Here is an 18119-nt window from a genome sequence, read left to right as displayed (position 1 = left end):
CTGCACTGGACGCTTTTTGCCTTCCTCCAGGCCAGCCTTTCCTAGTATTCTGCCGGCTCTGTCCACACTCTGGAGCCCTGGCCCTGGGTACAGCCACAGAGCTGACATGAGCAGTGAGCTGGTGAGGAGGTTGGAGTGAGGGCCAGCCAGCCACAGAACTGTAAATGTGAGAGGTTGGCTGGGTCTGATGGTGGCACAATGCTGGCAGGAATATCTTTTTTTATTTATTTATTTTTTTTAACTCACTCTTCACCCCATGAGCATCAAACTTGCCCTGGAGCTCAACACTCAGCCTTTTGTTATTCAAGTGTTGTATGCTCACAAGAGTCCAGTATATCATCTACTAGAAGCCATTTCTTTCTTTCTGTCAGATTTAGAGTCCCTTCCTCTTAGATACAACAGGCTCAATAACTCTTTTATGCAGCAGTCTATCCTGTTGCTAAACCAAAATCAGTGTGCTGCCAATTAAGATATGGATCCGAGGATATCATGCGTTTTCATCTTTGGACTAATATGTGTAATTGTTTAACTCTGTGTGTTTTGAGTAGGGCTGCTCGATTATGGAAAAAAATATAATCACGACTATTTTGGTCAATATTGAAATCACGATAATTTAACACGATTACTCGTTGAGTTCTGGAAAGATGTTGCAATTATTAAACTTAAAAAAACAGTGAAAAAAGTTAAATAAATCAACAGTAAAAAAACACAACTGTGACATTTGCCTTAATACTTTTCCTATTTAAACTTTATTTTTTCATTCAGAACACAAGAGAAAATAAGAGTTTACTTGCAAAACGTAATGAGCTAAATAATTATTTTTCTCGATTATTCTGCTTTTGTGATCATTGGGAGCCGAAATCATAATCACGATTTAAAATTTTGATTAATTGCACAGCCCTAGTTTTGAGCAGAGCTGCTCGGGAAAGCAAAATGAATTTCAGTGTAAACTGACAATAAAGTTGTATCGTCATTTCTGTTCTGTTTCTTCTTTAGGTTTGCTTTCGGTCTCTTATTTGTCTTCATGTCTTTGTTCAAAGGGTTCCTGAAGCCCCAGTGCTCGTTGGCTCCTCCCATGCAGCGAGGCCGCTCGGGCGAGGCTTGTTCCTGTTTCAGCGGCATGTGTCCCCTCCATCAGCGCCGCCTATCCTCAGGTAACACCGACTGTCTAAACAACCATGTTGCTACTTGGGTACTTGTCGGTTCTTGGGTAAAATGTAAGAGAATGCACTTCTCCTCAGTAAACCACCAGGTAAGAAATACATTTGGTACATTGTTGTTGGGTAAGTCAGGTTAGTCACAGCATTTATTTTTTATTTATTCTTTTTAGAACATGAGGAGCGTATTTTTAAAGTGCATCTCATGACCCAGCTATTGAGACTGTCTACTCATCAGCTATTGAGACTGTCTAGTCATCCGAAATGGCAACTTACTTAATTTGATTTATCAAAAGGCGGTGCAAAATTATACTTTCCAGAGAGAAGTATGTGGTAATATAGTTTTATTCGGTTCACAATATTATCTTAGAAAAAACGCTTTCTAAACTTTCTAAAATAGTTTCAACTGGGTTTGTCATACAGTGGAAAGTGTTGCTGTGACACACACACACACACACACACACACAAGGCCGCCTCCGGTCAGAGGTGTGGCTGGGGCCCTTTTAGGAGGCAGAGTTCAGTCTGGTTTTCATGCGTAATGGTGTCTTTGCATGCGGAGCCCCAGTGATGGACAAGTTAACCGTGTTACTCTGAGATCGGCCCCTTCCTCCAAACACCTTGGCCCTCGCCCCCCCACCCCATCCACCAAGCTGACATCAGTGGATATTCTGAGCTGAACTGTCTGGTATGTGGCTAATGAATAGGGGACAGAGCTGTGCCGGACATGTGGTTAATGCCGATACGTTTATCACTCCATCTCCAAGGCTCGCGCGCCCTGCAGTGTCAGTGCTGGGACCGGCTGAGCTGCCCGTCGTGTGAGCAGAGCATGACTGTTGAATGGCAAGACAAAGTCACATGAACACATAAACAGCTCCACGGGAGCCGCTGTTTTGATTTTAAAGTTAGATACTTGAACTATAATGTCACAGGACATGGAAGGAGTAAAAGTATGTTAAGGCATAATCTAATGCTTTGTTTAAGTTCTGAAAAGCTGTACACACTCACCTTTTTTCCATTTATTATTGGAGAACTCATTTCCTAATAGATTTAGTTTTTATATATATATATATATATATATATGCATAGATGTAGCGTCTTAAGGACTGCTAACACAACCAAAACAAATTTAAGCTTCTGTTTGATAAATTGTAGATAACAGCGAAAAATCTGAAAATGTTTTCTTTAGTTTGTCAAAACTGCCTTTCCACAGAAATATTTATTTATATCTGCCAATAAGCTGTTTAAAAAAAGATGAAATCAAATTTATCAATCTGATTTAAACCGGACTAAATCCATTACTGCAAACATTTCCTTGGCTTTTCTTAGTTTTTGTGAAAGTTTTGCCTTCAAGAATCAGAAACTTGGGCATCCTTAAAGGTGTCCTATGTAGTGAGTATCGCTTACTGAAGGTACACACAGCGTTCAAAGATGGCCCCTCCTCCCCGGCACAGAGCCAGAGAGAGAGCGCAGCGGTGGTCGAGTGAGTTAGAGAGTGAATGAAGAGAGGGAGCGCCGAACATGGCAGTAAATCAGATGTATTAAACCTTATACTCTGATTACACCGGTTACGTTCTAAAGCACAAAACAAACGTGTGTGTGTGTGTGTGTGTGTGTGTGTGTGTGTGTGTGTGTGTGTGTGTGTGTGTGTGTGTGTGTGTGTGTGTGTGTGTGTGTGTGTGTGTGTGTGTGTGTGTGTGTGTGTGTGTGTGTGTGTGTGTGTGGTCGGTATGAGACGCTAATGGACAACGGGCTGCGCGCTATTATTGGCTGGGCCCCCCCCGCGCCCCCCCCCCCCAAAACCCCCCCCCCCTCAGGAAAATGAGAAGAAAAGAGAAAATCCAGGCAGACGGCAGGCTGTCTGCAGATACAGACACCACCACACACTTCTACTGGGTCCAAAGTGATGATTCATAAGGATTGCTTTTTTATTATTATACACATTGTTTGCATATAATACATGCTTTAATAACTGGAAAAAGAGGTAAAAGGAATGGAAATGTGAATGGATAGCATACTGCTATATCATATTTGTTAGCCAGACAGTGTATGCAGTGTTGGTTATTAACATTGCCTGGTTGTTGCATGGACCTTGCATTCTGTAACTGCAAAGTGAAAAGTTCAGAGTAGGACACAGACCACTGGGGCAGATGGGAGTTCTGTCACTGCTGCAGGTTCAGACATCTCTAGCGAAACAACAACATGCATGTTTGTTTAACATGTATAAAGAAATGTCTCGGTCTTGTAAATTTCGTCCTCTTAAAACAAAATAGACTATGTAAATCCGGATATCCTTATTTTTTTTTTTTTCCCTCTTTGGAAAATAAAGGATTTTTTTTCTGGTCTCAGTGGAGGCAAGATGTGAACCCACTACCCTCTCTTTCACAGGCATACTTTTTCATGGACATGTTTCAGCATGATCGGTGAGGTGCACAGTTTTTCCACCAACCTCACCCCCATCTTTGTGTATTTTACAGAGCTATCTTGATTGATTGCGGCATTTTTTACTGTCACAGCCTGCAGTAAGGGTGGATGTGTTTCCTGAACAATTAGGAGCATCTGGATTAGAAGTGTAGTCTTGCTGAAGTGTGTCAAAAGGTTTTCCTTCTTTGTGTTGTGGCTATTTTGAGAGCTGTAGCACACTCGGATACGAGCCACGTTAGATTATTTTGTCTTCCTTAGATCCTGGGGCAAATGGAGAGGAGGAGTGAAAGTGTTGAAAAAGAAGGATTTTACTATCTTTCCTTGTTGCAGTTTCACTACAGGAGATGTTAAACAAATTTCAGTGGTGTGTGACATGCTCCCTGAGCGGCCAAGAGCAGCGTGTACTTCTAGAGAAAGTGAAGTAACTGTGAAGTCATAGCAGCAGAGGTTAGACAGCCTCTCTGGAGTCTAAAGTTTATAGACCCTGTAATAATCATGGGTCTAATTATGGAACGTGTTACTATAAATCCACCAAAGTGTCCCCAGATCGTGTGATTGTCCTCCAATCTCGGCGTTCCAGCCGCCCGACTACGGCCACAATGACAAGCTGCTGTGGGAGGTGCAAGGCTTGTAGCGGTGACCAAGCAGGAGGTTTTCTGGGAAGGCCTGCGAGCCTCGCCCGGGGAACCGTATTCAGCAGCGATCTGCTGAACTCCAGGCCGCGCACTGATGTGGCCAGGCTCTGGTTTCAGTGGTTTTACATTGTTTGGGCTTTTCAAAAACAAACTCTTACTGGAATGGGACTGTGAGAAAATGCAGTGCAGGATCATTTAAAAAAAGCAATAATTTAGTGTTTTTATGAGAAAACGAGTTATGATGGGAAAATGTTTTTTTTTTTTTTTTTGGAATTGTGGTGTATGAGGTGAGAGAGGGAAAGCATAAAAGAGAGACTGCATTGAAAACGGGGCTTTTTGAAAAGGGCCTCACAATGCAGGCCTTGTGCTGTGATTTGGTCTGTCCTCACCGAGCTGAGCAGAGGAATGGAAAAGATTATCCGCAGGAATGTCTGGGGTGCCCTCAAACGGAGCGGGCCGCGTGACTGGCCAATAGGAGCGAGGCCTGCAGAGCGGCGGGCTAATTTTTTCCTGATGAACTCAGCCGCCTGCTCCACAATGCAGTCTGATTGCCAGGGCTGAACCCACATATGGTCTGTGTTTGGAGGGTCCAAATGACAGGACCAATTCTGCCTGGAGAGAAAAGGGGGTGGGGGTGTTGGACGTATGATTATTACCGACTCCCCCTTTTTTTTTTTTTTATTAGGCTAGGTTTGGATATGGCTGAGTGGTGTGCCGGAAACGCACCAACATAATCTGACGGTGCCGTCTGTAGTTTCCCACCAGGTGTACTATTAGCTTTTGTTTCATTGCTCTTTATTGATGCTGTTTTGTCCAAATAAATAGCCATTATGGCCAAAACCAAGCCACATTCACGGCAGTCCCACTTCATTACAGCGCCTCCAAATTATCTCACTGCCTCACAAATTCTGCCAATTAATTTGGAACTCACTTTGAAAGAGGCTCCATAGCCCCTCCATCCAGAACAGGGCCAGAGTTAACTACAGGGAAATGCAAGTGACACAGCTCCAACTCCGTCCAAGGAATGTGTCTGTACCCGCTCATTGTTTTTCTGTGTGGCGCTTTTTAGCATCAGCACAGCAGTAAAAAGCCATGTGGTGGGCCTCTGGAGAGAGGCAGCATGTGTTTGTAGACCTTGTGGTCACACAGCAGGGTTTGAGACTAGTGGGGGGGTGGGGGGCGAAGGAGGCTAAAGAGAGAGAGGTTGGGTGGGGGGTTAAAAAGTGACTCCCGGCTCCTCATGTTTCCCATCGCGGGGTCCTGCGGAGGTGAGGAGGGTCACAGAGAGGCAGCTCGTTAGCCTCAGCATGCTCTGTTCTCCCCCGCACTCTAATTGGCTGGCCGGAGTCGGCGCTCTCGCTGGCTGCTTCCTGTTAGGTCAGGAGCCAGAGGGGCCAGAGGACGCCGAGTTGCAGATTATGGGACCTGGCCCCCATTCATTCAGAACACACACTACAGATTATTTTGCATACACAAACTCACAGACTTTTCCAGACTCATCTGAAGTAGCAACCGGCTAATCCCTGCATTTTCTTAAAAAGATAATAGGAGGTTTACTGGAGGCCATAGGACTGGAGTTTGTCCTAACTGGGATAAGAACTGCCAAACTGTTCAGTTAATTGGATGTTTAAATTCATATTAAACTTATCAGATACTGTGAGATGTATTGGCTGCAGTTCCCAAGATATACAAACTCCTCATGCTGCTCTTTGAAATGATTTCAAAGTCCCTGATATTTGAAGGAGGCTTTATGCATTTGTTGTAAAAAATGAAATGGGTTGAATGGGAAGCAGGAATGTAATCTAATGAAATATTACCAGGAGGAGATTTTAATGCCTTTCCTGGTCCCTTATACGTAAACAAAAACAATGAAAGTGTGCTAAGATCCGGCTTGATAAGTATCCCTCCCTATTCTGTGATTTAACCAAATAGGGCTGTCTGTTGAGACATCTGACATCTAATTGAAAAGAACTTCGTAGCAGCATATATACAAAACTTCACGTGCCAGATAGATGTTCATAAAAATATACGATTTCTTTGTCTATTTTAAAAAATTGAGGCAAATTTTAAAAGGCAAAGTGTAAATATAACATTTTTTATTTAATGTAAACTAAAAGGGCACATCTTTTTGTTTAAATTTTAAAGCAATGTGTTTGGCTTTATTTCCAAACCCTCAAGTATAATGAAAGGGTAAAAAATTAAGCCTTGATTGAATTATTTTTTTTTTTGGTTACACATCCAGCAGACCCGTAACAACATTAGCATTCAATTTGGAGTCATGTTTCTGCCCAACTGACAAATATACTGTATCTACTTTTAGCTCTGTATTTGGCTTGGCTTGGCTTGACTTGGCTTTGACTCAGTACAGTGGGCTTAGCAGAGCTTTTCTGCTGAAACAACCTCCTGGTAAGTTTGGAAACGTTGAAGGCTGCAAAAGAAAGATGCTAAAATTCCCCTATTTAGCTAGGAGAACTGTAGAACTGCACTCTTGTGTCTACTAAACATAGTCAATTGATCAGTTGTTATTATAAAATCCTTTGATTAATGCAGAATAATGCTTCACAATTGAATTACGCTCTTTGTAGTGAGAACCATTACTCCTTTTTACGGGGGTTCACTGCATACCCATAATACCTGTCCATCATACCTGCCAATGGGATTGCCCCAAGTGACACGGCCCCTGGTGCAGCAGCGGCTATGGCGCATCGGCAGAGATGGAGGTCTCCATGCTGGCACAGAGTGACGGCAGCCAATCCACAGCGGGTCACTCCAAATCAGAGCGACTAAGCCTTTGATAACTCTCTGAGCCTATAATCCCCCAGCGGCACCATCAGAGTGAAATGCTATCTCTATTGTTACAGCTCAAACTCAGCAGAGAGCAAGGTGAGCAGGCAGCCTGGGACACGGGGGGGGGGCAGACAGGAAGTGGTCGTATCTCTGCTATCAACCAGTCACTGTAAATCTCCACGGTGTAATTGAGGGCGGTGGAGTTGAACTTGAATTTTTTAACCGCTTTAATTCTCAAAGGCTATCATCATAAGTTTAAATTTGAGTCATGGTAGCGCAAAGGACACAGCATTTAAATGTAAATTATCAGGAGTACAGCATAATTTAACGCCTAATGAATTTGTGAGCAGAATACAAATGTATCCATTGTTCCTTTTGCCACTTAAAATCAGAGCGGGCTCTTTGTATTATTTCAAGCCGAAAACAGGCGCTTTTGTTTTAAATTCATTTTCTGTCGCATCCTTGTGTATATTTAGCTCGTCGATAATGTATTCTCTCAGAGGCAGTTTACGCAGATGATGGGAAGTTTCTCTCTGCCACAGATCCCAGCTCTCCAGGTTTACAGTACAGTGTGTGAGGCTTTACATCTGGGGAAAAAAAATGAAACCCTGCATTTTTTATTAACATCAATTATACATGAATAAGCAAGTTCTCATTCTTCAGGCCCCATGTTGCCTAAGACAGAACAGTATGTTAATCACGGTGAAGCGCGTTGGGTATGCTGCTGAAATATATGGGCAAATTAAGGAATGGCATGAATATATATGAATATGTACGTCTTAACCCAGATATCTCAGTCCAGATTCTATCCCTGCTTACGGGCCAGCTGATAACACATCTGAAGCTGCAGTGTCCCTCCAGCTTTCTTGTCTGCTGAAGCCCGATCCTGAGTGTCATGTTTATATCAGCGAGGCTGACTAAGTGTTGGCGGGCACTGGCCTCCTCTAACCGCGGATAAACATTGGAGGATTGGGATATGAAAGAATTGCATGTGTGTCACATTTGCAAAAGAATAGTTGGGCTGGCTCATGACACACTGCGCTCCACTGTGCAAACAAACCGTGGGAAATGTGTTCTTCATGTGCAGAAAAATACACCGCAGACAGAGATATATCGTGAGAATAAAATGAAGAAAAAAAGTTATTTACTCCTCAATAAAAAAGAATGTCGTATGTGTTGTGATAGATGAACGTGATGAAGAACAAGAGTGCAGCGTAAGACGTCATTTTATGAAATGCCAATCCGTTACGGTGCCTCTTTTTGTTTTTCCAAAAAGTTTGCGTAGAACATCTGGATCAGCTAACAGCAGCAGGGCCAGATATTTGGACAGGGCCAGACCAAAGGAAGAGGCCAATTTCTGTGATTTATTTATCATGTCTTATTTTCTCTCTGAACCATGTGTTTCCTGGTTGTTATGCTTTGCTTGCAACATCCGACGCCGCTTTGGTATCGATGGAAAACAACAGCACAAGAATGCGGGAACATTTTTCTTGGCCTCAGCAACTGTAATGTCAGTTTTGCAGTTTGGACTTTGGGTCACAATGTTTGATTACGTGGCATTTTACTTTCTTATTTCTGTTTTTTATAATGTTATCTCACTCTGAACCTTAATGTCAGAGCAGAGTTTCTACCCCCTCAGTAAACTTCTTGTTTGTTCACTGGCCTGTGTGTTAACTAGGTGGTAGGGAAGCAAGGTGTTCACCTTGCCTCTGTAAGGGGGAGAAGCAGGGGGAGAGAGAGAGGGATGTTGAGGGAGAGAAAAGAGGGGTGAGGACTCAGCAGAGGGGAGAGGAAAGGGGACTGTCGGTATTTTGATGCTAAAGTGATTTGACACGCTTGGCATTATAGCTGGCTTAGGGGGGGGAAGTAGCGCAACAGAGTGCTTGATCCGAATGTCACCGAAGCCGATCTCATGAAGTGGAAGGGTCAGAAACGAAGCACCTGTCACCCCAGCTTGTGCAGCCGCTGCCCTCGCGCTCTTGCGCCCTTCTGCCCATCCGCCCTTGCACTCCCGCAATAGGGCGGCAGAGCCCTGACCTTCCAATGTCGCATGTCTCTGCTGCACAGCAACAGGCCCACCCGAGTGTGCTAATGCAGGCCAGTACATGCTGGGATGTGAGAGGTGGAAGTGGGGGAGAAGTGTTTGCAACTCCCACGTGCTTTCTCCACAGAGAACCGCTTCTTGAGGTGAATTGAGAAAGAAAGAGAGCGAGAAAGGAGGAGGGGGGGTGATGGTAATTCAGCAGCTAATGGAAATATCTTGTTGGGATTAGATGTTGGTCTGAGGAGCTGGCGGCCCTGGAGGAACAGACTGTGGCCGCTGTGGCGACACTAAAGCTTTGGCCCCTGTTACCAAATAAACAGGACAACAATTGAAAAGCAGGAAGTCTTGAAGTCTAAGTGAGGACCATAGTGGTTGTTTTCGGTGGGAGGAAAAATGGAGCCAGTTTACTACAACTAGGGCTTGGGGCCCCGTCTATGTGAGTAACGTAGAGTTTTTCCTGCATGTCTCTACGACGTACATGGTAGACAGCCAATCAGCAGCATTATTAGATCTCGGTAGAAGCTTGGTTCACTGATGCTGGCTGTGATTTCCACCTTAGGTATTGAAATTTGGCCTTGAATGACGAGGCATTTTTGGATACTCGTCGATACGAAGGAGGCAATTCAGCCAGGGCCTAAAAAGTATTGAATTTGAGCCCTAACTACGACTTCGGTCTCATCGTCATTTCTAGCAGTTACAATTACATTGTACTCAACAGAGTAATTGCTAAGATCACACAGCAAAATCACTACAACAACAAGCAGTAAGTCAATCATACAGGCTGTAAATAAGCCAACAGTTTAGCCAGATTATCTAACCAAATGTAAGCACAGCCAAAATGTCAGTAATAATCCCTTATTGTACAAGAAAACAGTGTGCGCACAACGATGGCGAGTACTGGACTTGGGTAATAATTTTAGCATTCGCCTTCATTATCTCTCCCACATAAAATGTAGTTAAATCCGATCAACTAACTGCACAATAAGTGACTTGGAAAGTCCGGTGTTATGATTACCGCGAGAAATGAACTGGAATCATCCTTTAACCCAGCCGTGCTCTTGCCCACTCTCCATGGGCTCTGGGCGCAGGGAGACCTGGGGCATTGGCTGGGGAACTGTTGCAGAAAGTTGACCTTTAGTTGTCTGCCCATGCAGACGGCTTAGTCAATGGGACTGTGTGATGGGAGTAGAGCCTGTGTGAAAGAGTGCACCAAACGCCACAGGGGCATCATGTCCACAAGTCCATTACAGTCACTGACATTGAGCTAATTGACTAACGTGTCTGTGCAGCACTGGTGGCTTGACTTTGAAATGAGAATGGGGAAAGAGAGAGTTATATCCCCAGTTAGGGTGGTGTAGACCCTACGGGGGGGGGGAAGGGAGGGCAAAGTCAAAGCCCAAACTTGATGGCTCAGCATTGACATATCTGTGGTTGTTATTTATCAGACTGTTTGGGCTGTGTGGTTCAGTTCAACCAGACAGTTTATGAATCGTACTGATAAGATTTCATGGTTCACAAACCTTTGAGGTGGTTCGAGGGGCAGCATGATGTGAACAAGTACTTCTAACATGCAAAGCCAAAAACAGCAGGACCCGGTACCATGTGTGTCCGGTGCTAAAATGATCAATCAACGAGCTGATCAAGTCACAGATTTTGATCATTGATAAATAGAGAAATGTTATTGATCCAAAATGCCAACTATTTGCTCGCTCTCAACAAGCTGTTTGAAGACCTTGAGCTCTGTGAATGTTTCACTGACATTTTATGTATGTCTCCATGGATGGGTCTTACACTCTCACCTGCGTTGCACACTTCCCCGCAAGGGAACAGAAGGCTCGCCCAGGAAGGAGTTAATCATTTACATGATTTTGCACTAAATATTATGAAACATTGAGAGGCCCTGGAACCTTTTAGTTGCTATATGCTAATGCTTCTCAAGCAAAGATCTCATCTCCGGGGGGACAACGGCATCAGGACAAGGGCTTAATGCCAGAAAGAAAAGCTGTCCCGAGGCCGTGTGTGTGTGTGTGTATGTGTATGTGTGTGTGTGTTCAAATGTGCATGTATCTGTGTAAGAGTATGCACTGTATTTAAAGGTATAGTAAGCGATGTTAATCCAATATACTTTTTGTCAAATTCAGCGAGTATCTCCTCATGGTCACAAAACGCTATTCCAGCCAATCAGCAACAGGTGGAGACAGTTGATGGTATGGGGGAGGCAGCATGTGAATGTGCCGGGCGGCCAGAAGTTAAAACAACAATCTATCTCGCTTTCTGCTACTTTTAAAAGGATGTGTGACCTTCATCTCTGCCCTGCCAGCTGTGCCTGATAGCTTGATTAGATTTAGCACGCACCACCCAGGTGAGTGATTAGGATAGCTGAGTCACTGCATTGTTCCAACCCCCTCCTCAAAAATGACTTGTGTTTGGCTTCTGCGCTGTGATTTGTTTTCCTCCCTCCTACGTAGCGAGTTCACCAGGGTGTGATTTTATTGAGCGTCTATGTCAAAGGCAAAAGGAGCAGCAGCAGCTGCCTGTAACCCAAACTGATGATGAGCATGTATTTGTGTTTATTAAACACCCTCCCTGCCATCTGTTCCATGTATTGTGATACACGGCAGGGCACGTGTGCATGAGACTGATGATTACACAACAGCCGGGCCTGATTATTGTGGTGGCGGCTTCTCACCCGACACCAACGCGCCGCTAGTTTCATTATTCAGGCTTTGCTCGGCAGCAGGGCGCGTGAATCGAAACGAGACGAGCAGACCGACAGTATAGAGTGTCAAATACACATGTATGAACCGAGGGAGACACAGATATGCTCTGCATACATATCTGTTGTTGATGTGCATATAGATGCACACACAACACTTGGAGAAACATGATTAACGTGATGTGAACTGAAGCATGCGTAGAGGACATCATTATGCTGAATACAGCAAGAGAACGCTGTGTTTTTCTGCCCTCCATCTGTCTGCCAAAGGTCACGCGGGTTTAAAGAGCATTTAGAGCTAATGGAAAAACAAACAAGTCTATTATCACTTATGATACCTTGGTGTTATGTCATAATTAAGCATTTGTTGATTTTGCCTCTCACTACTTGTCCCCATAATCATTATTTGTGAACCCAGCACATTTAGTATGTGGGAGTACAAAAATGAATGCCCGAGCACAGCAGGACTGTAGCATAATGATTATACCCTGAGAAGTACTCTATTCTCTGTGCTAAAACCAGTATTTATGCCACAGCTTTACAACTCGTTATCTGACTGCAACACTTATCACTTAAGAGGTTGATACTATCTGAAGTGGAGAGACGAGAAGTTGACTTTGGCCTGCTTTAATGGCTGGGAAAATGTCTGATTGATCTTTTATCTCTGAGTGTTAGCTAATCTGTAACCACGTCGTGTTTGCATGTCAGCAGAATTCAAAACCGAGTAATGTAGATTTTCATAAAATCTTACATAACCCGTGTGTTCTTTTCTGTTGTTGTGATGGTTACGTTGAAAGCAAGACATCTTGTATGTCTTGCGTAGTTTTCAGTTGCCACAACTTTGTGCATAATAAGGTTTACATATACAATTTATATAAAGATGTGTATATAAAAGAAAATGCATTAAACAACAAATTCATAGGGCTCCTGGGTAGCTCACCTGGTAGAGTGTGCGCCCCATGTACAGAGGCTCTGTCCTCGCCGCGGCGGTTGCAGGTTCGATTCCGGCCTACAAATCCATGCAGTGCTTGCATTTGCTTAAAGGGGTTCTCTGGTGATTTAGTATTGCCCCTCCATAAAGTTGAGAGACCCACAGGAGAAAGATTAAAAAAGAAAGAAAGGATCAGATGCCAAAATATCCTTATTTTTAGTCTCTAGTATCAGTCAGTCTAAGAAAACACTGGATCCTACATTTTCCATGATGCAACAGGATAGTGCCGCCTCTGCCTCGTAAATGGCCACTGCTTTGAAACCCCACACCTGTAGTTTATAATGCAGGATTTCTGTAATAGGCTGATTACTACTCCTTGTAACAAGTAAACTGAATTGTATGTCTAAAATCTGTGAAGTTCCCCTTAAATTTGTAACTGCAAACAAAGAAAACAAACTGCTAACATTTTTTAGCTGTGTGCTTTTTAAAACCTATTTTGTCCATTAGTTTTCAAAGCTGTGTGTTTTTTTTTGTTTGTTTTTTTGTTTTGTTTTTTGTAGAAAATAATTATGAAATGCAGGGACACTTTTCAGTTCCATGCAGTAATTGGCACAGGGGAGATCAAATTAAGTGCTGACTTTGCTACCAAGAAATCAGTGGAGACCCCACGTCTAGCCATGTCCTGTCTGTACTGGCGTAACCCGCAATTTCTACCAACTGCGGAACGGCGGCGGATCCACTCCGGAACGGTGGCGGAGTCGATAGGTTTACAATAAAGTCAATTTGTGTGTTTTAACTGACTGCAGAACGGCTGCGTTCCGACTCCGGAGCAGATACGCAGAGCTTCTATTTTTGCCGGACGCTGGAGAGCTCCGCAGCAATTCAGCACAGGGCAGATTGTGGGGGACAGGAAGTCACAGAAACAAAATAAAACATCTGTTTAATTTTCAAAATAAAATACACCGTGCTCACAGCGGATTATATTTCCCTGCACTACACCAACAAGAACAATAGTTAACTTTATTTACACAGCCAACTACTTTCCCAATACATTCAAAAAGAAACCCAAAATAAACGTTTAGCATTTTATAAGTTCATTATATAATTATAAATATTGTACTTACCCATGGTAGAATCACAATAATCTCCACAAAAAAGGGAGATCAGCAGGTCAGCACAGAGTTGTTTCCCCTCTACTCCTCTGGATGGAAAGAAGCTGTTGTTGGTTTTGTGGTTCGGTTTATAGAAACTACATCCTGCCATATCGCGCGATCATACATGAATTTGCGAGATCTCGTGGGTCCTCGTGACTTCAGCTGTCAGTCATGGCCACAGCCGTTCCGCAACAAATCCGGACCTGGTGGGTATTGAAGTACGGCGGAGCACGGAGCCGACACGCAGCCATTCCCCAGTTGGTGGAAATTGCGGGTAAGGGGATCATCCTAAAAAGGTTGACTCTCAGTTATAAGAACGGAGTACTATGTAGTTACATAAATATAAAGTTATAATACTTCTAAAGGTCCTTATTGGACATTACAACTGAAAACTGAACAGACTGATGACTGCGTAGTGTACAAAATGTTGGACAGGGTGATGGACTGGAAACTGGATCCCACTGATCATCTCCCAGTTTGATCTACTCCATCTCAGTGGCATGCTGTTGAAATGAGAGCACAAAAACCAGTTAAATTATAAAAGTGCATTTAACAGTCTGAAGATGGAATTCTACTGATACAGCTGTCATGATTGGTGCTCTCTATCTGCTCGGCCGTTGTCCCCTAGTCCTCATAAGAACAAAGTCAGCAGCATCAAAACCGAATTATTCAGAACTACAACATGGCTGGCAGATCTGTAACATGCTGCCACTGGCAATCAAACATAAAAAAAAAAAATATATATATATATCTGACAGATGCCACGATGGACGCAGCAGCAGCAACCTATCAGGACAAGTGGGACCACATAACACCTACACATGACCTATCACATCCTCTCCTCAAAGTTCCTTTGCAATGAATTGTTAATGAAGAGAGTGACATGAAAGCATAACCTGATACATCTCCGTACACCAAGAAATGTACAGAATGCCCAATGGATTCAGGTCTGAATGACATAAACAACAGAAGCAGACCGGTGTTATGTCAGTTATTGAAAGATTCCCGGAAAAATTCACATACCCGATGCAGGGAGGCAGAGCGGTGTCCGGATTACTGGCGGAACAGATTTTGCTGACTCAACAGGGGAAGGCACGTCCCAGCAAGAGAGCCGTTTCAACTCAACGCAAGATAATCAGTTGTTGGGGCTGTTCCGGGTGTAGCAAGAGAACGGGCTATTCCTTTTATCGAGGATCTTCAAAAATCTTCTTCGAAAGGAGCGATAAATTGTGGAGCAGTGGCTTCACGAGGAGGAAATGGTTGACATGAAAATGACTGTAAACCTCTCTTATGTTTTCTCTTCACCAGAGGCTGATATTAATCATTAATCCTTCAAGATGTTTTATCCGCTACTTCATATACTGTACATCAGACTGCACTTGCACAGTGCGAGGGATGCAAGCAGCTTCCTTCCTTTCAACTCTGTCAGAGGAGGAGGAACATGTGGATGACTTCTGTCAGGTCTCCATTGATGTGGATGCCAATTTGTCGCGTGTGTTTTACTAAAAGCTTTATGTACTTACAGGGTATATATTATGTTGTTGACTCTCTTTTATTATATTTTTCAATTTAGTTGAGTCTCAAGTCCACCTTTTGGGAAATTGAAGTTCCATTTGGATTCCGAACAAGTTCTGCAGGAGTTAAACATATTATTTATCTAATTTAGTCATTTTAAATATTTGTTGGACAGATTTTGGACTTTGGTACTTCACATTTGCTGCTGCTTCCGTCATTCAGTGCATATAAACGTGTGCTATTACGATCCAGGATGATCAAAGCCGTACCTGTGTACAGAATAAGACCGTGTGACAAGTTTGTAGTTCCTCTGCATGTTTACTTCCCTGTTCTATGTTACGAGTCCCTTAGCGCAACAAACCAGGAAGACAAAGGGCCCTGCCTTCCTGTTTGTGTGCTGCCGGGAAGTCATGCCTGACAAATGAGGGGAAATTAGAAGCAAACCCACTCAGCATGAACGTACAAACCTGGTAATCATACATGACAAGAAAGTTATTCACACAAAATGCTCAAAGACAGTGTTTTACTTGCCTTCTTTCACACCCTCGATGGAGCATCTCCTAATGTTTTCACATCTTCAAAAGTCTATTTGATATTCCTTCCCAGTTTTCCCTCGTTACACCCTAGATTGCAGAGCAATTTCTCAGTGTTACTCTCTCTTTTCCTCTAGTTGTATTTCCATGAAAAATGTTGCCTAAGTTGGCCGTATATTTCCGAAATTCTGGCAAAATAAAATGCGAGTGGAGTGCGTTTCCATCAGCTCGGTTTTATGTGAATATCTACAAGACGACGTAACAGGATTAGAGTTAATTGGACACTAGTAGTTCTGATACATCGTGGCTGCCCACCTAAAGATGGCTTTGTGTTTTTTAAATTAATTAATTTGTCTTTCTCTTTCATGTCTGGCATGTCCACTCAGGGATTCATTTAAAAGTGTGCCTAAAAAAATAAAATAAAATAATAAAAAAAAACACATTCTTTCCTCTCCAACCTGTCTTCCTCTTTCTCCCCGTCTGTTTTCTTCTCTCTCCTATGCCTCTCCTCCACCTTTTCTCTAAGCGATTAGTCCCGAATCATGTTTCCTGCGGATGTACTTCTTAGGCCAACTAAGCCAATAAATATGGCCTCCGTGATTGATCCTTCAGCCTGTCTTGTTTACACAGTGTGCGCTCGCCTGCGCCCCAAAAGACACATTGACCTTTCACACACGGGGCAGCTCACCCTCTTCATCTCGCGTCGTCGTGCAGCTGAAGAGTCAATCACAGCCGATCGCGTTGCGGAAAGGGTTTGCCGACGACGGCGGTCTGTGCGAGCGGGGGCTGATGAGGGAACGAGGGATGTTTTTCCTCTGATGTCCACGTCCATATAGTTTCATCGCCCCTGGCGGAGGGCTTATTCACTGAAGGGGCCGTGTGTGGGAGACAGAGGCGGCGTTGTGCAGCCACCGTCTCAAGAATCAACTGCTCTGGTGATCTTGTGACCTGCCACTCCCCCCGGTCAACTCTGGAGTTCAGAGGTTGTCTCTGAAGCTTGTCCTTTTAAAATGCACTTCAGCGTCCTAGAGGAAAGGTGTAAATTGGCCCTCTATTGGTGGTAGACTGGACATGCATGTTTTCTGCAGAGTTGTGCTTTGTGTGTTTGATACTGTGTATCTTTAAAGCAGGGATCTTCAACAGGGGGTCCGTGACCCCTAGGGGGTCCTTAGAGTTGCTGCAGGGGGGCCTCCAAATAATTGTTTGATGGTTTAAAAAAAATATATATATGTATGTATGTATGTATGTATGTATGTATGTATGTCTGAAAATATTGAATGAATATTAGTAAAGATAAATAGTTTTTTTTAGCTAAAGTAAGCCAAGGTATCCATAAGCCAGCCATCCACAGATACAGTTAAGCTTATGGATTCACTTTGCCGCATGTTAACATTAAAACATGGTGTATAAATATGTAATCATGCCAAGAATTTTTATTTTAAAAGCTTAGTATTGTATGCACCATAATGTCTAAAGGCTTTAGGCCGACCTACATGTTATTGTAAGCCCAGTTTAATATGCAACTCAATTTTATACAATATATGTAGTAAGGGGTCCCTGCTCCGTTTGTTGTTCAGCTGAGGGGTCCTTGTCCTAAAAAAAGTTGAAGACCCCTGGTTTATAGCATCAGCACTTTTGTTTCCAGCTGTCTCATCCCTTAACTTACTGTCCCACTTCAGCGCATACGTGGTTGTGTATTGGACCACGGGTGCTGTCGAGACATTTCTGAGCACCCAGCAGTTCCGTGGCAGGACCGATCCATCGGTGAATCTGATGGATAACTGCAGCCGCTGCCAACATGCTGCTTTCAGTGTAGAAAAATAGTCTTCTCGTGTGATGCGTCCTTCACTGTTCTCTACTGTCAGCCCTCTGCAGATGACAACCACTTGACCTGGTGAGTCCTGGCATTCTATCCCGCCCACCCTCTAACTAATCTCAGCCTCTTGTGCGGGACTTATTATGGCCACAAGGACGACTTTGGATCCGGTTTGCTGCTTCGCTGTCAAAACCGCTGAGTTGTGAAAGGAGTCGACCTCCTGCTCGTGGCCTGTCCATTAGCATACTTGTTCAACTATGTCTTCCTTCTTCTCTACCATCATCCCATCATTCTCTTCCACTTCTGTTTTCTCTCTCCCAGCACTATCCCTGAGGTACAGGGGAAATGGAAAGGGGAGAGGGAGTGGAGCAAGAAAAACAAAAAAGAGAAAGACGGAGGGCTGAGATATT

General features: G+C 43.6%; 1 protein-coding gene across 5 annotated transcripts in view; it reads left to right on the top strand.

The window, feature by feature from the left end:
• The window catches only part of rxraa (retinoid X receptor, alpha a), a 233791-nt gene that overhangs the window by 140716 nt on the left and 74956 nt on the right, over positions 1-18119 (top strand). For all 5 annotated transcript variants that reach the window (XM_039778996.1, XM_039778993.1, XM_039778992.1 and 2 more), the window contains exon 2: positions 1041-1154. In XM_039778996.1, the coding sequence (XP_039634930.1) occupies positions 1076-1154 (79 nt within the window). In that variant the 5' untranslated portion in view covers positions 1041-1075. The remainder of the gene's footprint in view (positions 1-1040; positions 1155-18119) is intronic.

This window comes from Perca fluviatilis, chromosome 17 (assembly GCF_010015445.1).
Source record: "Perca fluviatilis chromosome 17, GENO_Pfluv_1.0, whole genome shotgun sequence".
Taxonomy (NCBI): domain Eukaryota; kingdom Metazoa; phylum Chordata; class Actinopteri; order Perciformes; family Percidae; genus Perca; species Perca fluviatilis.
The sequence above is the reverse complement of the archived record's forward strand: the minus strand, read 5'-3'. Positions and strand labels throughout refer to the sequence as shown.